Genomic DNA, 26,266 nt, shown 5'->3' with positions numbered 1-26,266 from the left:
ATGTACTATTTGTATTCAACTCACCGAAGTGAGGGGTTTGAACAGCAGTCTCTCTTCATCGGACAACGAATCCAGGATCTTATTGTAGCCCTTTACAACCGCTAGCACGCTTTCATACACAAATAATACATTTTTGCTCTTTACATACACCTGAAAATAAGATATAATATACCATTAAGCTTAGTTTATGACCTAGAGCTATGAGGCAATATGTGGAACTATCAATAACAGCTCGGCCCCGTTGCCCTTGTTGGCGACTGTAGCGTCGAGTCTTGAAGCAGCTATCTTCAACCGATGAGCTGAAATTTTGTATTCAAATTTATTTTGGATGACATTGTTATGATATGCATTACCTGGCACGTGCACGTCGTGCACCCAGAATCGGCTCCCAACGAGGGAACTACTCAACGGAACGAACTCTAGGATAGGACTCATTCCATATCCTCACATAGATATCGTACGAGGCTACTAAGGGATATAAAAAAGACATAACAGTTGATAAGAAGAGGCAAGAACACCATCCCCAAAGAGGGTTGACTTGACGTCAGGCCGATCATAAAATCCAGTCTTCAAAATTTTACGTGGATTCCGCGTTCGAAGCATCACAGGCGAGGATAAAGAGGGAAATGTGCGGGGATTAGAGAGAGATAACATCCAAAATAAATTAAAATATAAATTTTAAATATTCCGGTATGTTTATACAATACTTTATTACCTGGCTAGCATGCATCGGTATGTCTATTCCTAAACCCTCCCAATGCCCTGATTCTTTGCACAGATCCAATATATTCCTGTAAAAAAAATATTTTCTGATAGAATATTACTTTATTTTATCAATATAATAATTATTAATTCTTCACAATTAATCTTATTAACCAGTGATCGATTATTAACATTTATATTGTTGGTTAAAAGAATGAAGGAATTTTATGTACGCGGAGAAGACGGATTTGCGAAATGTGTTGGAATTATTTTTTTTTTGACATTTATGATTTTGACATCAAAATCTATAGTATTAATCTATAGTAAATTAGTATACACCAATTAATATACATATACAATTATACATACATGTAATAAACGTCCAAAAATTTTCCAAATACATCGTTGAGGAGCAGACAACGCGTGACGAGGTAACACACTTTTACTTTCTATAATATGACTCTATTGTTCTATGTAGGCTACATAAAACTTACACGTCAATATTACACTCCAAAAGACCAGGGTTTACTGCACTCCTGCGCATTAAAGTTTTATTCAAACCGGCTCCGCATCGTTCATCGAAATTGTGCTGAAAATTAAAAATAAACAATTAGCCAAACGCGCTCTTGCGAATTTGGTATGGTACCAAACTGTGTTAAATATAGCTTGATCCCTGTGACAGCAGGATGAACCGCTACATTCAAAATGAAAGCGACAGAGACAGATGTATTATTTTCATACATTTGTCATCTGTCACAAGTATTAAGCTATGTTTTACAATCGATAAGGCATCATTGGGAAAACGGAACTTAAGTTTTGAATGTTTCCTGTTCTAAAATCAAATAGGTATTAATAAAATGTACCCTCAGTACAAACTACACAAACTATTCATAACGCTAGTAAACATTTGAAGGATAGCGGGGTCCAGCGATCGAAGCGCTCAAAAATTTATCCACCATGTGGAAAATCTATAACCGCAATATTTAAAAGAACAATAAGAAAAGCCAAGCTCCGGAGCATTAGAACCAAGGTGCATATGATTTTATTAGGTAAGTGTAAAGGCGAAAATATGCCAGTAGCTTGCTGACTAGACTGGAATCCTAACGGGCAAGTACATAATTCTAAAGCAAGTAGCTCATTCCCCACTCTTATTGGCTGCTCTGCTCATCTCTCGCATCTATCTTCCGGTGTAGCGGGAGCGAGGTAATCATGTTCCACCGCCACAACGGGAAGATCTCGACAGGCTAGATGTTGTGCCCGGGGAATCATGTGTGCAAGTGTGCAAGTTCTTAGCATGTACATTTCTGCTTGGTTTAGGGCATGTATCACCACTTATTGTAATATGACAGATCTAACTACTACATAAATCTGATGCGATAGGCCAGTTAGCTCTATTCGATACTTGCAAGACACGTTATTATTTCTGTTTGGTATGTTACATTTGGGCCATTTGATATATTTGATGAGTTATTAGCAAGCGTTCGAACCAATCCCTTAGGTCTTAGTCGACGGGTTATAAGGTAGACTTACGGTCCAACTAACGAAAAGGTCCCTAATAGCCAAGTCTATGGCGCCGACCAGCCTGTTCACATGCATGATGACGTCCTCAGAGTTGCTGCAGGGCAGCAGCCACACGGAAGCGTCCGTCATCACCTGAGTTATAAACTTCGTCTTAATTTCAACTTTATGGAGGAAAAATACGTTCAACTTGCAAATTTTTATAAATATACGCAATGCGTCGTACTCCAGTAACTTTATTGTGGAACGTCACATCTCTTATACCTCATGGACGACGGATTAATCGATGGTCCAGTCGACTGCATTTCAAGTCGCAATAATAAAAGAGTTCCACAGGAACGCTTAATTACCATGTTTGTCATGGATTTGGAAAGGTACTGTTGTCTGCGTTAACTGGCTAAATTTGGGTAAACATCATTTTAAGCTACTTTTGTTATTATTAGCGGAGAACCGTAATTGGTAATATTTGTGTAGTTCTATTTTATAATGTCAATGAATCATTGTCGGTTTTTCTAAAAAATAATAACCTTACGTAAAAAGTAAAAATAACAATATATAGGATCATGTCAATAGCACATGAAGCTACGCAAATTCATTGCAAATTTGATAGCGATTCCTGCAAATACTCTATACATCACTGATCACGTAACTAATGGTACCTAATAATATGATCACTACCTCTATTTACATATAGCAACGTTATATAATCTCCACTCTCACCTTCTTCAGGTACATCAACCTATTCTTCCTCATCCGCAGCACGACGGCGCGGCCGGCAAACGACGGCAGATCAGCTGGGTACATGTTGCGGCATGAGACCAGGTCCTTCTTCGTCTCCTGGACCTTGTCGCTGAACATCGCCCACACCTGTGCAAGGTCAGTGTTTTTATAAATAAATACAAATCTTAAGCAACTTTGTATATTTTCACACAGACTGAATTGAGTTATATGACAATTGGGCTGCACAAAAACTGGTCCACGTATTTTCAATTCAAACTATGGTAATATTCGTCCTAAAGACAAGATGTGAACCGATTGTACCCTTCTAAAAACCTATTTCTACGTTTGGTCTGGCCCGATGGGCTTCCAAGTAGAAAACTATGGTAATATTCGTTTTAAAGTTAAGGCCGGTTAAAAAAAATACTAATTAAAAATCTCTCATATTGACTTAGAGCATAATTGGCTAAGATTAATTCATCACCTCCGCAGTCTTTCGTTTGAAGATGCGCCTGAGGCTCTTCCTCTTGGAATAGTTGTTCAGCGAGTACAGGGCCACCACCGCCTCCTCCACATGGTTCACGCCTTCAAACACAGACTCCACAAGATTTTCGATTATAATCTGCAAAATTTTCAACTATTGTTCAAACATTCCATTTAGAAAATTTTACTCTATATCAGTTGATACAGATACTGTATCGCGTGTTTATCCTTTACGGGGCAGAGACAAGAGTTGCGAAACTCAAAAGGCCACGTTTAGCTGTATGTTGGTTTCGCTGGTGGTAACAGATTAAATAGTGATAAAAAGTGCTAGGCCATCGCTTATAGGGAGAATCTGTAGTTTACAGATCGCACCTTTGACATAAAATTTGCGTGGGAGGAGAAGCAGCTAGCAAATTCAATATTTTTATTTCAGTCCCAGACCTGCATGAAGTAGTTAACAATTCTACCTAAAAGTCAAGTTTAATGAGCTGTCTCACCTCAATATCCTTAACTACGGTCCTGAACTGCAGCACATCGTCATACCACGACGGAGCCTGTACATCTAGTATCGTCGACGACACCTGGCGGACGTTCCTCAAAGCGTCTTGAAACATGTGTTCGATGCTGCTGCATTTCTCCTCGAATTGGTCTCCCCTGGCTCCAGAGAACAATGGCTTACTTATTACTTCCATCTCGTCCATCCTGCAGGTATAATTATGCTTGTAGTTATAGATACAATGTGGCACTTATGCGAAATGGAATTAACAGAACAGGTCGCAGAAACGGTAACAGCATACGAGCAAGAAAACTTTTTAGAAAATTATTTTAATCACAGTTTGATAGTTCTTAGTATTTGGGTTTGATTTTATGGTTTCAAAGTGAACAGCACAAAATACAGAGAAAAATATGGTTATATTTATTGTGATTGAAGTTAACGAAAACTCACCTCCCGAATATAATCATGCAGTTACAAACGTCAAGCATATCAAAGCATCTCTGTACGAACGAATCTATATAATTGAAGATGGATCCGGTGTCCAAAACCCAACTATCGGGCTTCTTCTCATTATGAGCTTCCACCATCAGGTCGTAAATCTCTCGATATTTTTTACAGCATTCGATACACTTCGTGAATTCTCCCATCGCCTTTTTTGTGCTACCTTCGAATAGATCTTCTAAATTGATGTAAGCTTTGCAAAGGATGATGATTTGATTGCTCAAGGCCTTGAAAAGGTTAGTGATTCGGTGTTCGGAGTTGTAGTAAGGAGACTCCGTCCAGATGAAACGAAACAAATTTATGATTTGTGGAATGTGCTTCGCTATCTCATCAGGGTCGACGACACATTCCAAAACGGCACACGGATGCTTGATCACTTGCAGATATTCTATGTTGGAAGTAGCTTCAACTATTTTCTGGTTGATCTCATCGCAAAGCGATTGGAATTGGTGTATGAAGGTGGAATGTGTGGTCACTAAAATCTTGGTGATGTGTCTCACGGCGGGGTTCTTCAGTTGATAACGGACTGCGTTTAGGTTCTCATCTAAAACGTGCATTGTTTTAAAACATTTTGTATTGAAATTACATCTATCATGCATATTTGATAGTCAACGAAAGATGATTTCGCCTTGGAAAATTAAAAACTTTGCAATCTGTAGCTGCAACAGAAAGGGTTGTGTTTGAAAAATAAAGAAGAACTAAGAGGATTTCTTTACAAAAAGAAGAGAAGCAGTAAAACTTCACTTCAACTACATGCAACCTTTTCTGTTGTACCGACAGTTTACAAAGTAGGCGCTTTTACTCAAATTCAACACTAACGTCTATAAATCCAAAAGTCATATTCATCGCTGGGGCAGAGCAGCTCATTTTGCGACGACACAAACGCCTGGTCTTCAAGACACGACTTGATCTGGTGTGTCCAGTACACCACCACTCCCTCCAACCTTTTGACCAATTCGCGGTCAGCGCTGGCCTTTTCGAAAGACAAGTGTTGCCCTTCCCGCGGTATGTACAGTACGGTCAAACCCAGCATTTTGTAGTACATGTCCGTTAACTTGGCAAGGAAGGTGTGAATACTGCAGCAAAACTCGCTTTTCACACCTGGAATTAAGTTTAATTATTTTATGGTTTTCTATATCAATATTTGACTGATTTTATTATACTAAGCCTCAGATGCACCAGTCAAATTTGACGTTAAGTTTAACCAATGCACAACAACGCATAGTTTGCAATTTTATCTAATCAAAGGAGATCCGCGATGGCTGACTCACGCGTCAACTCGTGAACGTGTGCTGCCGGGGGAACTGGTCAGCTCGATCTTTTATTAAAAGTTTTTTTTGTTTGGTTAATTATACATATATATAAGTATATATATTTTCCTTTCATCAGCACTTGATCACAATCATAATATGTTTCAGTATACCTTTTGACCATGTACTTTATTGTGTACTTACATGTTATATTACTGATAAAAAATTATACATAAATTTATATTTAAAAAATGGTAATCCCTTCTGGCATAATAGGGACCAACACTGTTTGAATGAGTTTCTTTCGGTATTTCTTCTCAGCAGTGGTCGTTCCGAAATGCTAGTAGTTTGTAGCTTTGGTAAACATCATTTAATTTAGAATATGACGTGAAAAAGTGCCTGTGAAGGCCTAATTTCTGAATAAATGAATTGATTTTGATTTTGAGAAAGTTAACTTCATAGTTAAATAAACCTCAAAGACAATGCTTATCCACTTACTATCAGGCCATGTAGTGATCGCGAAGAAATATGGAGCGTACATATTCTCCAAGACTTCTATCATGTTAGACTCTACAGAATCCACGAACGTGCCAAACACTATATCGTCATGGAAGGTGTCCACTTTGAAGACGTAATCAGGTGCTCTTAGAAAGTAGGTGAGGTCGTACACTGGATATATAGGTATGCCACTAATCGCTCGTAGCTTTTCTGACAGAAAGTATATGGACAGAACTAAAGCGCGTGGTTCTAGAATCCAATCTTCTATAGCCTGTAAGTTAAAATTGTGGTTAAAAGCATAATAATATCCTAGTTTATTAACCTAACCTAGTTTAGGTACTTACCAAGAATCAGCATATATTATTACAAGTGTAGGAGCTGGGTTGGACACGTTTGCAGAATGACGCTCGATGGATGGACAAAAGACAGCCATGTTGTGGGAACTAGACGGCGGCGGCAGAGGCATACCATAAAGTCTGTCTGTCTTGTCAAAATGGTGGTACCGCACTGAATCGACAGTTGTGAAAGCATAAAGCAGAGGACTTTGTCCAGCAATGAGACACAAAATAGACTTTAAAAAGTATGTTTGTACGTCCTACTTTCACGTCAAATCATCACGGAAAGTGATCGTGATATGGATTTTTAGGACTTTTCGGCTTTTTTTAAAATGTAGGTGCTATACCTGCTTGGCTTCCTGGGTCCAATCTTCCTCCCGCAGGTCGTACAGAGTGGTCATATCTATGATGGATTTAATCAGGAACTGCAGGTCTTCAGGAGCATACACCGGCTTCTTCGGTGCCGCGGCTAACTCCCTCTCTATTTGCGCCAACCGCTCGCGTTCTTTACAAAAGAAGACATTTTATATCATTATCATCAACTAGTGTAGTTTGACGACCTCCGTGGCCTAATGGTCATCATGCCGGACTGTTACAATGGGCGGGTTCGATCCCCGGTCACGTCAAGGCGGAAAATGAACTTTTTCAGATTGACCTGGGTCTTGGATGTTTATCTATATATGTATATGTTGTAAAATATAGTATAGTTGAGTTAGTATCCCATAACACAAGTCTCGAACTTATTTTGGGGCCAGCTCAATCTGTGTGATTTGTCCATACATATTTATTTATTTATTTATTTATTTATTTAAAATCGAGAAGGTTATACTAGCATCACCAGTTCATTATTAACAAAAATTTGCTAGTCTTATTCCATGTAATTATTTCGTTCCGGATTTACCATGATATTGGTGTGTGATTCATTATGATATTATCCTAAGGCGTGAACCACACACCAATGGATGGATTTCGTATGAAAGGGGACTAAAGCAATAAAAAGCTTTGATAACTAATAGGATACAACAGTATTCCTAACGAGCCGCCTTCAGACAGGCGCTAGTCATGACCACAGTCGAATCTGCAAAATTTAAAGTTGCTTAGGTTTTATTTTTATGCATAACCAGGGCTTCGGAGAATCACAGCCGAAAATTACACTAGAAACGCGAAATGAGGGAGATTCAAATCATAAATAGTATTTTTAACAGTCTTCTTTAATTAATATTTTTTAAATAATATATGATCTTTATACTTATTTACATTGCTGAATACTATATAAAAATATGCACCTTTTTCTTCTTCCGAATCATGGCTCAAGTCGTCGCTCCAAGATATTTTAGGTCTCTTCCGATTCGCCATTGTTCTGGTAACGTCAACTCTCAACAGAGAGCTAACTACACTTTAACACTAAATTACAGCATTACATTAAAATAATAATTACTTTCTTTTTGAAATAATTCTACAATTACATTCAACGTTCCATTTTTCCAATGAATGAGAAACGAACAAAACAAATGTTTTATTTTTCGAAACTGTCACACAGAAAAAATGAAACGGATATTTTCGTTTTTAGATATTATTTCTAACCAGTATTTTCGTTTTGTATCGAACGGACTATTTTGGAAGTCGTTGCGAAGAATAATATTAAATTGATTTAATAGCATTGTCGTCGCTATTGGTAACGGGTTTCATAATCACGGAGGATTAAAGTTGGAGTCTATGTTTTCATTGATACAAATATTTATGCTACTATATAAATAAATAAACAACATTCATTCTGAAAAAATAATATTCGTCTATTTCAATACGTTTTAAGGAAATTGGAAAAATTAAGAGAACTATATATTGAAAATAGTTTAAAAAAATATTTAGCTTATCCTGGTAAGAGATAAAGAAACTCACTCATTCCCATACATATAGTGGGAGAAATAAAAGAAGATTGACGATGATTGAGCCATAACTATAATTGACATCAGTAACAAATGTTTTTGACGACCTTGGTGGCGTAGTGGTAAAGCTCTTGCCACTGAACCGAGAGGTCCCGGGTTCGATCCCCGGTCGGGTCATGATGGAAAATGATCTGTTTCTGATTGGCCCGGGTCTTGGATGTTTATCTATGTATGTATTTGTTATAAATATAGTATCGTTGAGTTAGTATCCCATAACACAAGTCTCGAACTTACTTTGGGGTTAGCTCAATCTGTGTAATTTGTCCTAATATATTATATATTTATTTTATTGTTAGGACGGGTAGAGTAGATTAAAACTTGAAAAAAAATTTTTTTGAAGATTCGGCTGTGAATTTACAAGCTGCTAAACGTTAACCCTTTTTGAGACTGCTATTATTATCACGATAAATATGGAATGATCCTACTCTAAGTTACACAACATCCACGGATTTTCTAATAGAGTTTCTTTCGGTATTTCTTCTCAGCAGTAATAACTATAAATTTAAAAATTGACGAGAAGACGTGCCTGTGAAGGTCTAATTTATGAATAAATGATTTGAATTTGAATTAGATATTTTCTCATCGTAGACGGTGAGAAATTGACTCCATTATAATTTCTCCTCTGTAACGAAGACCACAGCCAATTTTAAAAATAATAAATACTCGAACTATAATTTTGTCAAGATTAAACAATCGATGACGTATATAAATAAAAAAATGTAAAAGTCATTAAATTATCAAAGTCAGCAACCGAGATAAATATAGAAATATTATAAAAAATATACGTACACAAAATAAGCGTTTAAATTTGAATATTTTAAAAACCAATAATAAAAAATACAAAATATTTAATGGTCAATGAAGATATATAGTTTTAATGTGAGTTATTGCAAATAAATATACGTACGTGATAGCTGTGATTGAAATAAATGTGAAATGTTTGAACGCGTTAGTTTCTCGATATTCGAACATTTCTTTTACTGTAGCGGGAGCTAGGTGATTATGCTCGACCGCCACAAAGGGAAGATCTTCCCGCCAGGCTAGGTGTTGCGCCTGGGGAACCGCACGGCTCCGACGGTGTCATGTCGGAGGTTGTATTTATGCTTCCAATCGAAAACGCACTGTCTGCGCGGTCTAGGCTTGTTAGCTGTCCATAGTGAGTCGACCGTCGTGCCATCTGTCCGTAGTGTCCTGGACCACTTGTGTGGCTTGTTATTCGTTGCGTTTGGTCGGCTTTTCACAACATTAACTCTGTGTAGTTACAGGTATAGGTGATACATACAATCTAAGGATCACCAATCACTACTTTGTCCGCTATTTTGATAACCACAAGCGTAAAGAAAGCTATAGCCTATATATAGAATTATCGAATGGACAGAGAAACGAGCACAATTTACATTTGTTTTTCTCTTATTTCTGTCTTTTTACTATTCACAATATTTTATCTCGGAATGAATGAGTTTACTGCTGTAAACATGGAGTCGAACAGGTCTAAAATCTCTTAGGAAATTCACGTGGGCGAAGCCGCGGGTAAAGGCTAGTTATAAATAAAATATTTTCATTTCAGACTCAATATATTCGTGTCTATATATTTATCTGTACTATTAATATAAAGAGGTAAGCGTTTGTGAGTTTGTATGTTTGAGGCGGGTAATCTCCGAAGCTACCGAACCGATTTTAAAAATTCTTTTACCAGTAGAAAGATACATTGACCAAGATTGTTATAGGCTATCTCAAAATTCACGGGAGCGAAGCTACGGGCATCTAGTTATTAATAAAATTATGTATATAACAATAGAAATAGAAAAATTCATCAATATTTTATTAATTCATCATCTTTTATTCCTCGCTCGTTCAGACTAAATAAAAGAAGTACTCGTACCTGCTTAGATTTTTGATTTCAACCGTGGTCCAACCAGGAAAGCAGCTAGCATGCGTGCGCAAGCGCAACATGTCGTCCTATGGCTCGTGCAGCGTTCTCATTCAGCCGCGAAGGTCGGCAACGCTTGGCCGGTGTGCTGCGCGCGCTGCTGATCGCTCAACTGGTGCTATCGCTGGTCACGGCTATATACTGTTACAACGCTTCGCAGCGGGTCATGTCACTTTTGAAGCATATACATAAGGTGAGATCGTCAACTAGGGATGTCGACGACCGTGCGAAGTGGAAGCGGGAAAGTAGTAAAGCGGAGCCTAGGCTCTGAGGCTCAACGGCTGCGGAAGGAACCAGGAAATCGCTCAGATGAAATGTTAGATTGTAAATGACAAGGGCGTGTGATCCCACCCTTCTTCTTTTCGAGTAGATATTGCAGACAAATTATATTAATTTAGACCAGGAACCAAAGCAACCTTGCCATTGGTCTCATTAGCCGTGGAAGTCTTACGAGGCGATGGAGGAATACACAGTCTTGGCAGCTGATAAGTAACAATAGCATTTCCAAGGAGAGTTGACATCAGACAGGAAATTGTCGTAAAATCACAGACGAATTTTAAAAATTGTAATAGTTATTTCTTGCTTCGGCTTCGCGGCTATACATTTCTCAATGCAACTAGGAACACTCGAAGGTTAGAGAGAGATAATTAGGTTAAGATCATCCTGTGCAAAAGACAAAAAGTCATCGAGGTAAATTAGCTACCTCGTATCAATAACGTATATTTCTTTCTTAGTAATCGGGCAATTATAACACAATCACATTCATAATCAGACCAAAAAAAGTGGAAATATGTTATTACATTTTACATGTTGAAAGAAATCTTAATAAAAAAATAGCCAAAAGAGTCCACCGCGATTTGGAATTATTCTGTTAGTAGCTCTAATGTGTCATTATCAACCGAGAAGGAAGCGTTGAAGTGATGATCTGCGAAGTTTAGGAAGAAATGATTGGATTTGCCATAGGACAGAACGGAGACAATTTGAGGAGATCTTAGCCCAGCAGTGGGATGGAATAGGCTGAAAAAATTAATGGGTATTAGCTTTGAAATACTTGATACTTGATTTTTGGCAGATAACTGTGTATCTTCTCTACGGGTTGATCCTCTGTCATGCTTACTGCATGAAGCTACACTACACGAGTGGTCTCCGTCTGATAACTCTGCTGCTTCAAAGTCCTTACTGGCCTCGAGGCACGCTGGTCACCAAGATCTGGCTGCTCACCGGGACTATGGTGGCTGCCAATGGAATGCTGGTGTATGCGGCTTACCGGGGCACTTTGAGGGTATTCACCTAATAAATTACAACACTAGTGACATCAGAAAGTTTTGTTTGCTAAAATTTAGATGCAATTTGATGCGTAAAATTTTACAGTGCATGAATTGACTTCACGGCAACATTTAAAATTTCTCGTGTATACGACACGTTACATTTTTAGCGATACTTTTTGATACCTACTGTTTCTGCACTACTAGTATTCTATAATGAAACATAGAATTTAGAGCTTGATGAAATAAATACTTTATTCAGTGACCACAATATTTACGTAGAATAATTGAAAAAAAAAATTAAAAGCTATATTTATTTTTTCAAGTTTCTATTAACGATTACCGAATGAAACGAATTCATGGCGAACGAAAGCCTGATTGATATCATCGGATATCAATCAGGCTTTCGTTCGCCAATAATATTTTCTTCGCTTGAAGTAAGTAGTTGAGGTAATAAGAAGAAAGGGATAACATACGCGATATTTTAAATTATGTAGTGTAAATGAGTCAAGCTCACAAATTGCTTATTTTGTTAATTAGGTTTCAAATATTGCAATCTAGTATGTTGAAATACACTTGTATTGTGAATTACAGGCGCTGTCGAAGGAACTGGCCTCGTCATTGAGTGTCGGTATATCGCAGTACCTTGCTGAACCTACATGGAAATCTCTTATGGATACCATGCAGGTATGTGCCATGTTCATAGATTTATTGGATTATACTGATTAGGAAATTTATTGGATCTAGGAGTGGCGTGGGGTGATTAATCATAAGTCATTACCGAGTAATGATATTCACCGGCTTATACTAGGACAGTCATTTAAATGTGTATAGATTTTTAGCTATTATTGTTTAGTTCAAAGGAGGCTTCGACACTGTCTTGCTATTTCGTAAATGAATTCAAAATTCTTTATTCAATTTAGGATGATATACATCACTTATTGACGTCAAAAAAATTACTTAAACTAAGTCTACTGCCGGCTTCCAAAGCGCAAGTGAAGAAGAAGCGGCGCAACAAACTTCACCGCAGCCTTTTCTCCAAGGACGTCAATTAACAAATATAGGTCTTATATATATATTAAAAAATGGCCAGATATGTTTCCATGTTGACCTCCTTAGTTGTAAGGTAACTTACTCGTCATCTATGTTTGCTGCCAAACAGTGCTTGCATTGTTGTGTTCCGGTTTGAAGGTCGAGGGAGACAGTGTGATTACAGGTTACTGTGGCAAAAGATCCTAGGATATATAGTAGGCGGCGAGCGGGTGATGCCCCTGATGTTACAGGTGTCCAAGCGTCCATAGCTGTAGTGACCATCAGGTGGGCCGCATGTCTGTCTGTCTGTCTGTCTCCCTGCTTGGTAGTATAACAAAAAGTCATATCCAACCGACTTTGCTCAATCTCAGCCTTCATTTACAATCTAGGTTGAGCTGAGTTGCTGTGGCGTGGACAAACCCAGCGACTGGCACAAGATACCCTGGCTTAACATGGACTTCCTGAACGAGAACTCCTCACTTGTCCTCACGTGCGTCAATCTTAGCTTTTTCATCTTAAGGGGACGGCATCACGGCATATTCTAGATCTAGTATTGAGCCGTTCATTCATTAACCTCTCTAATTTTATAACTTTACAGGAGTAAACTTTTAACTTATCACAAATAGACATACAGAGACATACAGACAGACAATATTGACAAAATTTCGTAATTGATTACATGACTACGAAAATACCGTATTTTCAATAATCTTTTTTGAAGTGAAATCTTCTTTAGCGGCGTTGTGCACTTTTGTGATGGGTAAAAAATGTTAAACTCGCGTCAGGACACGTGACCTGATCGAAAATTCGTAAGACGTCAAAAATCCATAACGTTAATATTCAAGTTTTCACTACTGCCGGCACTGCCGGAGTGCAACCCGTTTTTTGAAACATACCTACCTATTACCATATTTATAATAGCCACACAGAGACCTGAAGTTTAATTCAAATGAAGCGTATAAAGTAACATATACTATTTCAGGGTGGCAAGTTCCGATGGGAAGGTTCTTCCACCTGTGACACCATACTCGTGCTGTACCCCCAGAGTGTTGTCTGCGTGCTATCACGATCCTTTACAGCAGGTTGGATCCTATTCATATTGTACAGTCAATAGCACATCAACCTACACAAATTCATTGCAAACTCGCTGCTTTTACTGCGCCATAGTAGAGTAGCTTGACGTGCTGTTGACTGTATATTTATAAGTGAATGACGCACACAATCACTTAAAATTTTCTGAATGGATGTTCGAACAAATGAATATTTTCTATGCCGAAATTCTGTGATTATGAATACGTATCATGTTGAATAAACTGCTTGTAGAATAATCTAATGAGTTTATTGAATTAAATGTAATTAATTGCTAAAGATGAAAAAAAATGGTTGCCTGTAAAGTCGATTTTACGGGCGAAGATTTTACGTGACAACGTCTTTTTACACGCGCGGCAGACCGATCATAGTTGAGTGGGAGAGAGACGCAAGGCATTCGGCGGGCCTCTCTCTCGTTCGGTGACTCATCGTAACGTTACCGGGCGTTACACTTTTTCATAAGTGACTCCCAGCCGCAACCTAATTTAAGACGTTGTCACGTCAAAAGCCTCCAGCGTTGTTAATGCAGTCAGGGTTGTCACAAATTATAAAAAATATATATCGATACTATATCTGTATTAATCAATATTACAGTCAGTAATCATACATACATAGAACAGCCGATTTTTTTTCGCAATTTCGGGGTTTGTAATACTAAATGTTGTTCAGAATCATGGACTGAGCGAGCATGTAGAATTTTAGACAAAATATTGTCAATATATAAAAATGTATATTAGGACAAATTACACAGATTGAGCTAGTCCCGAAGTAAGTTCGAGACTTGTGCTATTGGATACTAACTCAACGACACTATACTTTATACATATATAGATAAACATCCAAGACCCGGGCCAATCAGAAAAATATCATTTTCCATCATGATGATCGAACGCGGCACCTCTCGGTTCAGAGGCAAGCACTTTACAACTGCGTCACCGAGGTCGTAAAAAAAGATGTCGCCCTGTAGATTAGATTGATTTGTAATGTGGACGGTGGTGTTCAGTCGGAGTGGGCGGGCGTGTGGGCTGTGAGCTCGGCGCTGGTGCCGGCGTCGCTGCACACGCGCGGCTGCGTGGAGGCGGTGCGCGCGCCGCTCACGCGCGCTCTGCTCGCGCTCCACTGCTTCGCTATGCTTGTGTGTCTGCTGCAGGTGATGCTTGTGTTGTTCATCCTTCTCTTCCTTACTCCTTCAGAAGCACGGGTCTACGTTTAAAGATCTGTTTTGAAGACCTCGCTATGATTTTATGATCGGCCGAAAGAAAATTAAATTTATTTTTGGTTCATATATAGGTTGATTCCTAAAAGCTTTTGTTATTGGCTTCCAAACTGTTTAGAGTTCCTAAGAACTTCTGTTGAGACGTCATTCGTCTCTCAGATCCACGTCATTACATATCATCGACCGAACGGGCGAGGTCTACAATTCGACTTGGGGCAATTTTTTTTTTTTGTATGTATGTATATTGTTTGTCCGATTTTGATGAAATTTAAAAGGTATTTAGGATATGTCAATAGAATTTTTAGGTTCGTCGGGCGTCAAAATCGATTAAGTATTCATAATTTTGTAAAAACTCATCAAAAATTTATTGTGTTCGTGAAGTTTAATTTCGCGGCGGTCTCTAGTCCTTACATATTATAAAATAAAGTTCTCTGCCGCGACTGTCTGTCTGTTCGCGATAAACTAAAACTACTGCGTGGAATTTTGTGCAGATTTCACCAATAGATAGTGTGAGATTCCTGAGGAATGTTTACGTGTATTATTATCGTTTTTACCCGAACGAAGCCCGGAAGGACTGCTAGTAAATCTAAAATTAATACATAACATTCAGGTCTACATTATCTTTTAGATTTAACTTGTAAGTCAATGCGATCATAAGAAAAATATCTACATGAAAAAGCAAACGAAAAGCGAGACAATGAAAAATGATATTTCCATTCAATATAAAAGCTTAAATTTAAATCTATTTAAAAAGCACCTCAAGTCTTTGTTAACTGATAAATGTTATTATAATTTAAATGATTTCTTTAATGATAGACTCGGATAGAATTTAGGGCTAGTATACATTATAATTCTTTTTTTGTTTTGGATTTGTAGTGGATAGCATGCTCCTCTTTATTTATTTATATTTGCATACCTATATTCGGTAAAACGTGTAGGTCTAATTCATTTTGACATCAATTTATCTATTTGTACTCATGTTTTTGGCAAATAAATGTTTTCATTCTTTCTTTCTTTCTTTCTTTCTTTCTTTCATTGATTTAATTTTAATTGTTCATCCACAGATAATAATAGTTGCGCTGACGCAGCTGCTGCGTACGAGTGCGCGGTCGGCCGTGCTGGCCGGCGTCTGCGACGGCGTCGGCGTCGGGTCGCTGCTGCCCGCCACGCCGCTCATACCCACCGAGGTAACTCTCTCTCTCTTTCTCCCTCGCTCTCTATCTCTATCAGCCTCGCGTGCCCCCGGTGCTGTGACGTCGCCAAGCCCGGAGACAGCATTAAAAATACTAGTTGTTCGCCGCGAACTTAGACCTCACGAACGAAATAAATTTTTGATGAGTTTTTACAAAATTGTGAATATTTCACAAACTACTTAACCGATAGTGATGCCCCACGAACATAAAAATTCTATTGCGTTACAAACAAACTAACAAACAAACAAATAAACAAACAAACAAACAAACGAACGAACGAACGAACGAACGAACGAACGAACAAACAAACATACAAAAAATGTATTTTTGCCCCAAGTCGACTAATACACCTCGCTCGCTTCACTCACTCTATCAATAAACTTTATAATTTTCGAGATTCGGTTGTGTTGGAATTATTTTTTAATTCACATAACAAAACTCAATCTGTATTTTGACTAACTTCGAAACTATGAAACCGAATCGCCATATTGCTTTGCGTTCACCTCACTCACTTCATTCATTGTCCATTTGTATTACGTTCACTACTCTTTTCACTGAGCTAAGTGTCAGGCGTAGTGACTTCTAACAATTTAACGCATAATTGCTAATATTTGTAAAGCGGTAACTTTTGAACCGTCGGTTTGATTTTGATGAAATTTAAAAGGTATGCATTGTGTTCGAGAGTTCAAAGTTCACGGCGAACAACTAAATAAAAAAAAAATACGACTAGTATTTTCAGTTTCTATTAGTTCAATTTCGAAGTCTAAGCTGTGATTTGACAACCGTTAGTCACAGCTTTTTATCCCGTAGTCGCCTCGTACGATATCCACGAAAGAATATGAAGTGGTTCAAGGACGCAAACCAAACGCCGCACTCCTCCGCCTCACTGTTAATATTGTAATTAAAATTTAAGTCAATGGGTTACAATATCAAGGTCGTTGCTGTAAGCAAATAACACAAATGTTTCGCATATTTGATTTAGAACATCTGTGTTTACAAAAACAATTAACACATATATTATGGCTCGTAAGCTTGTCATACGTGCGTAGCAAAGACTAAGAAAAGGGTTTAAACTAGCGTTAAGTCCGCCTATGGTACTTTTACAAATTGTATTTTTGTGTAATAAAACAACAATTCCTATAACAGAACCTAGCATGTTCAGTAGAAGCCCCGCAATGCCACGCAAGCAGTTCTTGCGCTATCGCATTAACTAGAAGACGCAGACGGCGAATACCAGCAGTTTCCACCAGCTATCCTTGTTTATCGTGAGTCTCTCTCTCTTATTCGCATGTTGCCGGTCGAATTCGGAGCTGGCACGCCACGAAGCTCGCAGTAAACGAAGTGTTCAATTTTGAAAATTCGGCGGCGATTATACAACTGGCATGTCTATAGTCAACTTTCATGGGAATGTTTTTCTTATTTTCTATTTACTTTTACAAAGGCTATGTTTCCCTTAGACACCTCCTACGACATTCATGCCTGTCGTTAGTAAATTATTTTAATTTTGTTGAAGCGATCCAGACGATATTCGAATCCTACTCGTGTGCTATATGTGTGTGTATACCAATCCCAAAGATTTTCAGTTTTATTATATAACTGTTGATTTAGTTGTGTACAATAATCAGAATGATATTTTTTCTGCAGTTTTGTATGGAAGTTCTCTCAACTTCAACTATAGAATTAATAAGTTTTAGGTAGGTACCTGTAAAAGTGAGTTTTTACACAAAATATTACATCTTTATTTAACTATTTCAGATGAGGCGTCGAATGAAGTAAATCGGGAGACCTTTGTAAATATTTTGTACATAATATTGTTAAAAGTATTTAGATTGTGTAAAAAAATAAAATAAATAATTCAATCAATGCAAAGGCTTTATTTGACTTTTATAAACAGTCCTTAATATCTAACAGTTAAGTAACAATGCGTGAATGCAATTCGCAAGCCGTTTTGTGCGGCGCCATATTTAAATACACGATTATTTCCATTTGATATATAAATATAATAAATAATAATAATATTCGATCGGTTGGCGCGTTAACGCGTCCGCCGCCGCGGGCTCAAGCATGTCTTTTATTAATATTTTTAAATAATCAACGTAACAAATATACAAAACTTCAAGGATACAATTATATACATGCGGCGGCGATCGCGTTTCAGAAGCACCATTATTGGAATGTCATTATTATACGCTCTCGCGCACCGCGTTTTAGTCAAAAGCAGTGCCGAAATCGCATGCGCTGATCAAAAGCGGCCATTTTATTTTTAAAACTGTCACTAGCTTTTTTTATGCGTGCCAGTTACAGTTGATCGACTCATACGAGTTGATTCGGCTTCTGATCAAAAGGCGACAATTCTATTTTCAAAACTGAACTAGCTTTTTGCCAGCCAGTTAATAGATCAACTCAGAGGGGGAGTTGACGTTTTTTTTTTGTTTTTTTTTCGACTTTTGATCGTTCATTTTCGCTTTTTCAATCAGAGCGGCGGGGGGCCTTCAGGGTATCTCAGGACTGGCTCGAGGGCGAGTCCGGAGGATCGGCAGTCCGAGTGTGCGTGGGGGGCCAGTGCTGCGGCTCCGAGGAGAAGGAGCAACAGCGCCTGGAAGGGTATTGAGGCTTTCGCCACTCGGCACACGAAGCGCAAACCCCTTTGGAGTCTGCTTAGTTCCTGATCTTCTGTCTCTTCAGTTAAAACCACGCTGGGGAATTACGAAGTCATTAGTTCGTGTCTGCGATTTTTCAGATTTCGAATACATGTCTTTAAAAATTATTACTTTAAAGTATCTATATATTTTTTAGATTAATTGAGGCTGAAGATAGTTTTTGTAATGTTGGCGAGGGACCATGTTTGCGTTCTGATAGTGACAAATGAATTCTTAAAGACGTGTAATATAGAGGAAGAACGAAAAATGAGATAGGTACATGAAAAGATAGGACATTCCGGAGTTACATATTTCAATATAGAAGTATGAAAACTGAAAATTATACGAAAAATAAATTATTGTTAAAACTAAGCAATAATAATGTTATGCAAAAGAGGAGGTATTAGGCGATCGCTATTCTACATAAGTGTTCAAGTGATTTTAGTCTTGTCACTGTCTCACTTCATATATTTAAACAGAGACACAACTAATGTTGACTTTGCTTAAATGACAGTAAGACCTGGACTCTGGTCTATCATACAGGATATTTTTTTATTCACTGCACATTTTTTACGATAATTAGTTGATGAAACTGATAGTTTAAAAAAATATATATATTATCCTAAACACTGTTATCCCATACAAAAAGGGTTAACGCGAATCAATTCGCCGCCAGGGGCGCTGGTGTAGTAAAAGTTGAATAAAAACTGCATTTGCCCGGGACATGCGCATATCACACAAAATTTGCTTTAGCTTAGATTATCGGTTGGTAAGTAGAAATTTTATGTTCTTATGTAATGTGTTTATTTATTTTATTTAAGAACTTTATTGCACAAAATTACAAAAGGTGGACTTAACATTCACACATGTAAAGAGTTGTATTTCATATTGTAAAAAATTTGCAGTAAATATATAACTTCTCTGTATATAGTGATGTTTACAGTGACTACGCGCGTTACTTACACATTTTCGTCGAGGGGCGGCAGGTGGGATGTCGATATTTGTTCTTCTTCGTCCTCCATAAGCTATGGGAGGAATAAAATACGTCAAAATACGGTGCAAAGCCACTACTGTGATATTATGGGGGCTTTTGGATGGTCGGAATATAAAGACTAAATTAGTTATTAGTAAACTAAAGGTTATTATTCGGTTCTAGACTATTTCTGTTTGAAATTATTACAAAAATTTGTTTGTGATATTTCTAGAAATAAACAATTTCCAAAATTTCTTACAAAAATGATTTGTTATTTTTTTTTGTCATCAGAATTTTTTTTGGAAAACGTTTATTTTATAACAATAAATTATAAAGTTTATTTGTTGATTACGAAAATACTTTTGATTCAACAATAATAAAACTTTTTATGTTTTATTCCATTTATTTGTTAAACGTTTTTATATTCCGATAGAGCCAATAGCATAACCATCATTTATTTAAATATCACTTAAATTTCAAGTAATTAGTAGGAAAACTTATCATGTTTATCTAAATAAATATAATAAGCTTGCTTTGTTACGATTCTGTTCTTATGTGCTCTGTGACAGGGAAGCAGTGGGTCGCTATCGCTACGGCAACTTATTATAATCAATACGTAATGATTTCAGAATTTGATTGCGTATAATAATTTATTGTGTATTTTATCTAAACTTTTATTGCCAATTAAAAAAACGAAGTGATCTTTGAACATTGATTCGACATAGTTTGTATCGTTTTAATCGTTCACAGTGACAATAAAAAGTCGATTCGCGAATTAAAAATGAATGATATTAAAATTGTTCTGATAAGTAATGTTATATAGTCCGCTTCTCCGGTTCGGGTTTACATCGGAGCAGTGATTCGGCCAAACGGTGCCTTTAATTCGTGGCCTATAATTTTTCTAACTAATCTATTGCCACGAAATTTTTTTTTGCGTGACGTTTATTACGTCAAAATTTCGAAGTTTTCCTTAATGGATGGAAATGGTGGTCTATGAAAACTATAACTAGGTATATATAAGTCAGATTGGTACTCGTACAGTCAATGGCACATCAAGTTACCCCTATGGCGCGGTAATAGCGGCGAGTTTGCAATGGATCTGGGTTGGTTGATGTGCTGTTGACTGTACAATGATAACATACACACTTGTGAGTTAAACTCTATATCAATGTGTGGGTTTCGTCACGAGGTTTTCCTACAATGGGAATGGAAGCAAGTGGTTTATTACAACTACGTAAGTCAGAAAGACTACCACTAAACATACAAGCACGTTACTAACGTCCTCATGCTGTCTCTTTTTACATGACGTGTAAAAAAGAGAGAACGTGTGGACGCAATGATGCGCTACGTATTTATGTTTCATGGTAGGTCCTCTGATTGGTAGTGATGTGATAAAGCTGTGCTCACCATGGGGGCGGAGGCGGAGGCGATGGCGGCGAGCGCGGAGGCGCGCGCGGGCCGCCGCGCCAGCGCTGCGCCCAGCTTGAGCGCGTACACGCCCGACAGCTTGCGCAGCGACTGCAGCCGCAAGCGCAGCTCGCCCAGTCTGCACAGCCCGGAGTTGTTAGAAAAAGATACAGATCCAGTCATATCTTACATTTCGGTTATACAAGAAAGACATGTGTCTGGTTTCATCACATGCCCGACCAAATATAAATAAATATATTAGGACAAAATCACACAGATTGAGCTAGCCCCAAAGTAAGTTGGAGTCTTGTGCTATGGGATACTAACCCAACGATAGTATATTTTATAATAAATACGTATATAGATAAACATCCAAGACCCGGGCCAATCAGAAAAAGATCATTTTCCATCATGATCCGACCGAGGATCGAACCCGGGACCACTCGGTTCAGAGGCAAGCACTTTACCACTGTGCCACAGAGGTCGTCACCTGCCACTTTGGTTGAAAAGTTGCATGGATTTAATTTGTTTACACTCGTCCGTCGTCTTAGAAGACGACGGGCTAGCGTACCCAAATGAGATAAAAGATCATACAACTTTTCGGCTCAACTCATACAAAGCGACAAATTGCCTGTTATAAAACCGGGCTTCGATGCGGCAGGATCATATAATTTCGTCTCTTCTCATGTGTTTTTAATAAGTATTTCTCTTTTTAATACGAGTGAAAAGGAAGATATGACGAAGTCTATACTTATTGTTATATTCACGATCGGTTTTCAATTTCTAGCGTGTAAATTTTTAGCAATTTCTTTTAATTACTCTTATACACTTAATTAAAAAAAAAAACCCTCTTGAAACGCGAATATAACGTTCCCCAATAGGGAGTAATGTTAGGAAGGCCCTACGTACCTTCGACAAATATCATCGGCATGCGCAGGCGCGTCGCCAGACCTCAACAATTGCGCTGACTCGTGCAGCGCGAGCACTCTCGGCTCCGCTCGGGTGAGCTCGTCCCGCAGCTCGCTGAACCTCCGGAAGTCTCTCTGCAGCTCCTCCGCCGGCCGCGTGAGCCGCAGCGGTTCTCTTGAGCGCACTCCTCGCTCGGCTGACGCCAGGCGAGCCACTAGCTCGACCACTGAGAATATTCATTTTGAGATAACGAACTGGCGTAACCTAATGCCAAAAGCTTTTCCGTACAATTTCCGGCCGGTCCTTTAAAGCAGCAAGATAGAAATTATAAAACCGGGCAGCCGATGGTTCATTCAAACATGTATTTGTGGTGATGGTCTTCAATAAACACAGAGGAAACTTTTTAACTTTTTGAATCCGAGATAGGAGGCTAATGGAGTAAGATAGAAGGTAAGATTTTTGTTCGTGTGTTTTCTCAAACATTTTTACATTGTTAACACATAGGTAACGACACGAACCTACAAATAACACCTATTGACGAACTATTCGGTGAAATTCCTCCACCCTTCGTATCTCACAATGATATCGTCACAAAACATCGTAAGTCTTAAAAAAGATTAGCTTACCGATGTCATGGAACTGTTGGTTATGCACCAGCGCCCTCTGCAGCCTCTTCTGCCAAGCGCCGGCGTGTTCGCAAGCGGCGTCCCACCTCGCGTTGGCCGCGGCCAGGCGAGCGCGGACCTTGTCCGCCCTGGCCGGCGAGTCCGCGTGCTGAGCCACATGGCTGCCGACCACGTTCAGTGATACCACGATGGATTTGTGCGAGTCCAGATCGAGAAGGAACTCACGGTGGTCCTGGAAATATATTGAGGTCAGGTTTTCGCTTTGGATGTATGGAGATTTTACAAATCTGCAACATGCTATCAAGACCTGATCAGGTATCAAGGATTCTGTCGTTCTCCACTCATCCAATTATCTTTTAAAAATCACATACTCAAATTCATTATTCAGTTTGGACGCGAAAGAAGTATAAAGACACTAGCCTCAGCATACTGCAGCCATTGCTCATTCACAATAGACCAAACGGTAGACTGATTATTCTGGAGGGCATTGCTCCAACTTCCTCCAGTTATCATCCAGTTGTTTTCACTTACCCACTGTAAGTACCTATATAGACATGTATTTGTATAGCATAGAATCTTCCAAGGTATTGGAGACAGTCCTATAACCAGACCTTAGTATCTGAGCTATTGCTCCACCCTCCTTGAGTTATTGTCCAGATGCTTCCACTTACCTTTTGTTAATTCCAATGTAAGCATAGACATGTAGGTACTTCTATAGCTTAGGATCTTCAAGGTTATCACTGCTCAGGGAAGACAGTCACCACGGCGTAAAGAGCCATTGCTCCAACCTCATTATTATCCAGCTGTTTTCACTTACAAACTATAGACTTGTAAAACACCTGTATGGCATCTTCCAACGCGTCATACTGCTCAGGCGGGTCGGTCCTGGACGCTTGCGTGGCCTCTGCGAACTGCAGCCATTGCTCCAGTCTCCACAAGTCGTTGTCCAGTTGCTTCCAGTTGCGCTCCGAGCACAGAGGGCAGGTGAGGCGACCAGCCTCGCTATGAGGAAAAGATATCGTCAAATGCCGGTCAAAGATATACCAAAATTAAAGTATAATTAATTATTAAGTACTGGATTTTTTTCTATGTTGTAACAACTTCCTTACAACAAATGTGACTAAAATTTCAAATGATTCTTGTGGTTGCTTGTAATTTTAATAGGATTATTTTGAAACTAAAATTCATAATTTGAAAATTTTCGATATTATTTCTGCTAAATAAAAATATCTACTGAAAATATTACACTGAATGAATAAACTATGTACCTACCTAGGCTAGTTATACATGAAAAAGCTTAGAAACTTAAAACTATGTAATTCGGTGCAGTATAATAATGTGCATTAATAATAACTACATAAATTGAATTTAGTAAATGTGCACTAACTACATGAAGTAAACTACCGTGCATACAACATTTTTTCCGCTAATGTACTTGTTAATACAAAATCTACTTCTATTATATTATATGGTGATAAGCAAATCAAATATAGAACTTAATACTATACACAACTTCGGGTTTTCCCTACAAACATCCTCACTAAATAGTGATATAGAGTAATATGATACAGAGTAATCACGCAATATTATTTAGAGCTTAAAACGAGATAGACGATCCGATTTGGCAAGCGATCGACAGAGGGATGCAGGCATACAAAAGAACAAGAAGCAGGACGGCTATTAAATGCGTCCCTTTCTGTCGATCGGCCAAAATATCCGTCAAAATATGGGAACAACCTAACTACTAAAATAATATACAATAGCGAAAAATCTGTTGTATCTAATATTAAATTAGAAAAGCATATACTTACTGTTCGCACGTGAGCGCGTATGATGCCGAGTGGGGTAACCTAGAGGACCAGAAAACGCATGTGTTTAGAGCATGCCAGGTTAGGAAGCCGTTATACACTCAATTAGACAGCTGCGTATTCACAAACATTTATGTTACATAAACAAGTTGGCCAAACGATCAATTGATATACATTCCTTTGTTTAAATGTCAGCTATACGATTACATGAGATAAAATTAAGCAATGTAAACCAATTGGCCGCAACGTTGGGCTAATATGGACATGTGCCTTTAAAGATTTTGAAATCAAAACGTAGATTTAGATTATAGCAATAGAGCTGCAGTCAGTGAATTAAATAACTGTATATTTGTGTAGCTGTAGGAGAATTGACATATAATAGAATATACTTTGATCAAAAGTTTAATAGGTGCAGGTTTTCCTCAATTATTCTACCTTTTTCTTTCAACATACACTCGGCAAACATTGAGTGATATAAAAACAGTTAAATCTTGTTAAAATTAAAGAATTAGAGATATTAAATTGAACAATATTTTCTTGTTGCAGTGACAATTGCATTTACCATTGCTATGAAATCTAAATCAAATTTAAAATCAGTATATAGAGTAATGAAGTTCAGAGTCGACACAAAGATATTTATGTAAGAAAAAATGTTTGTGGATATGAAAGTGTCTCTTAAATGTTTTCGTATATTCAATAAACAACAATTATATCAAACGAACTTATAGGATAAAATTTGTTCTGGAAGTGTATATAATTTGAAATTGAAAAAGTCCCAAGTGACATACAATAGAATAGAAATCGTGCTAGGAACATAGTGGGTGACCATTTAATTATGTCACCTATATTTATGCACTGTTCAACAACAGTTTTAACAAGCCCCATCACCAATAATGCAATTCAGTGCTCTAGTGCCACCGTTAAACATAGAATTCTATTTGGGCCAATAGTAAAGCGTAAAAACAAACTCGAAACAAAAGACAGATAATCATATTAATAATCTTTCAATTATTGGCCCGAATAGTTTAGGTAATTGGAGCGCCATCGATTTTGTTTCACGCAAAACATACCTCAAGTTATTTATCTGCAATTCTCGCTTCTTGGCTTGTGCTAACAGATCTTCATATCTCATCGAGAGTGACTCAACATCTTTGAGCATAGCTTCGTCTTCCGTTGCGTCACATTCGGTTAAAAGTAGTTCAGATAAATGCTTGGCTAGTTCTAACGTTTGTCCTGGTTTGGCTCCAGCCTTGGCGATTTCCTTCGCCGCTGTTGCCAGTTCATCGCCACTAGCGTTGTCTTTCGGCTGTTGTAGTAAAGCCGTTCTTAATGCTTCCAATGCATCTGACGCCTCTCTAACAGCAGATGCTAGTTCTACTCTATATGTTTCTTTTGATGTCAATGTATCTACTTGTAGGGCTACGTCTGTCTCCCACGTTAGAGTGTCAACCTGAATAAGTAAAATAGTTTTTAAATCAAGTGTAAAAATATCAAGTTTTACTCTTAAAGTACATTTACATGCATTATTTACCTGAACAGCAACGTCACCAACGACATCGGCCCTGGCCAAGTCGAGGCGCGTTTTGACATCAGCGTAGAGAGCACGGTACTCGGCCACCATGTCTGGCACACCGGAGACCGTGGACACTGCCACTGATAGACGATCTGCATCCTCTACGAGTGCTGAGCATTCATGAAGTTCTTGTTCGACACCCTGAAAAAATAATGTAAAA

At 38.2% G+C, this 26,266-nt stretch overlaps 3 protein-coding genes across 17 annotated transcripts in view; 1 reads left to right on the top strand and 2 right to left on the bottom strand.

Annotated features, from left to right (window-relative positions):
* The window catches only part of LOC128676797 (dynein axonemal heavy chain 2), a 63,332-nt gene extending 55,224 nt beyond the window's left edge, over positions 1–8,108 (bottom strand). For 2 of the 4 annotated variants that reach the window (XM_053757145.2, XM_053757143.1), the window contains exons 1-12: positions 7,787–8,101; positions 6,848–7,005; positions 6,166–6,436; positions 5,237–5,518; positions 4,367–4,961; positions 3,918–4,122; positions 3,422–3,559; positions 2,941–3,087; positions 2,233–2,355; positions 1,197–1,291; positions 716–791; positions 25–150 (exon numbers count right to left, since the gene is read on the bottom strand). In XM_053757145.2, coding sequence (XP_053613120.1) covers positions 25–150; positions 716–791; positions 1,197–1,291; positions 2,233–2,355; positions 2,941–3,087; positions 3,422–3,559; positions 3,918–4,122; positions 4,367–4,961; positions 5,237–5,518; positions 6,166–6,436; positions 6,848–7,005; positions 7,787–7,856 — 2,286 coding nt within the window. In that variant the 5' untranslated portion in view covers positions 7,857–8,101. Of the gene's footprint in view, positions 1–24; positions 151–715; positions 792–1,196; positions 1,292–2,232; positions 2,356–2,940; positions 3,088–3,421; positions 3,560–3,917; positions 4,123–4,366; positions 4,962–5,236; positions 5,519–6,165; positions 6,437–6,847; positions 7,006–7,786 lie in introns of all 4 variants that reach the window. The other 2 variants (XM_053757146.1, XM_053757144.1) reach the window with 2 other exon arrangements.
* LOC128676803 (rod outer segment membrane protein 1-like) lies at positions 2,977–18,039 on the top strand. 2 transcript variants are annotated; one of them, XM_053757157.1, is made up of 10 exons: positions 2,977–3,096; positions 10,366–10,569; positions 11,449–11,658; positions 12,236–12,328; positions 13,063–13,163; positions 13,656–13,755; positions 14,766–14,912; positions 16,043–16,165; positions 17,318–17,436; positions 17,927–18,039. In XM_053757157.1, the coding sequence occupies exons 2-10, from the start codon at positions 10,408–10,410 to the stop codon at positions 17,928–17,930; spliced, it is 1,059 nt and encodes a 352-aa protein (XP_053613132.1). In that variant the 5' UTR covers positions 2,977–3,096; positions 10,366–10,407; the 3' UTR covers positions 17,931–18,039. The 2 variants fall into 2 exon arrangements, with proteins under 2 accessions (XP_053613132.1, XP_053613131.1); XM_053757156.1 differs by lacking the exon at positions 2,977–3,096 and adding an exon at positions 9,045–9,325.
* Positions 18,026–26,266, bottom strand: part of Msp300 (Muscle-specific protein 300 kDa) — a 168,795-nt gene continuing 160,554 nt past the window's right edge. For 9 of the 11 annotated variants that reach the window (XM_053757134.1, XM_053757133.1, XM_053757130.1 and 6 more), the window contains 9 exons: positions 26,065–26,247; positions 25,604–25,983; positions 24,537–24,575; positions 23,565–23,727; positions 22,726–22,957; positions 22,100–22,325; positions 21,191–21,329; positions 19,774–19,835; positions 18,026–18,867 (listed from right to left, as the gene is read on the bottom strand). In XM_053757134.1, the coding sequence (XP_053613109.1) occupies positions 18,645–18,867; positions 19,774–19,835; positions 21,191–21,329; positions 22,100–22,325; positions 22,726–22,957; positions 23,565–23,727; positions 24,537–24,575; positions 25,604–25,983; positions 26,065–26,247 (1,647 nt within the window). In that variant the 3' untranslated portion in view covers positions 18,026–18,644. The remainder of the gene's footprint in view (positions 18,868–19,773; positions 19,836–21,190; positions 21,330–22,099; positions 22,326–22,725; positions 22,958–23,564; positions 23,728–24,536; positions 24,576–25,603; positions 25,984–26,064; positions 26,248–26,266) is intronic. The other 2 variants (XM_053757135.1, XM_053757138.2) reach the window with 2 other exon arrangements.

Source organism: Plodia interpunctella, chromosome 16, assembly GCF_027563975.2.
Source record: "Plodia interpunctella isolate USDA-ARS_2022_Savannah chromosome 16, ilPloInte3.2, whole genome shotgun sequence".
NCBI classification, from domain to species: Eukaryota; Metazoa; Arthropoda; class Insecta; order Lepidoptera; family Pyralidae; genus Plodia; species Plodia interpunctella.
Note: the sequence above shows the minus strand (reverse complement) of the source record. Positions and strands in the feature narration are given on the sequence as shown.

What these genes read in the sequence shown, in the direction of transcription:
- LOC128676803 (XM_053757157.1), top strand. Translation starts at nt 10,408, where the DNA reads ATGGCTCGTGCAGCGTTCTCATTCAGCCGCGAAGGTCGGCAACGCTTG. An exon ending in TTTTGAAGCATATACATAAG is followed by an intron (nt 10,570 to 11,448) that starts GTGAGATCGTCA and finishes GATTTTTGGCAG; the next exon opens with ATAACTGTGTATCTTCTCTA. An exon ending in CTCTTATGGATACCATGCAG is followed by an intron (nt 12,329 to 13,062) that starts GTATGTGCCATG and finishes TTTACAATCTAG; the next exon opens with GTTGAGCTGAGTTGCTGTGG.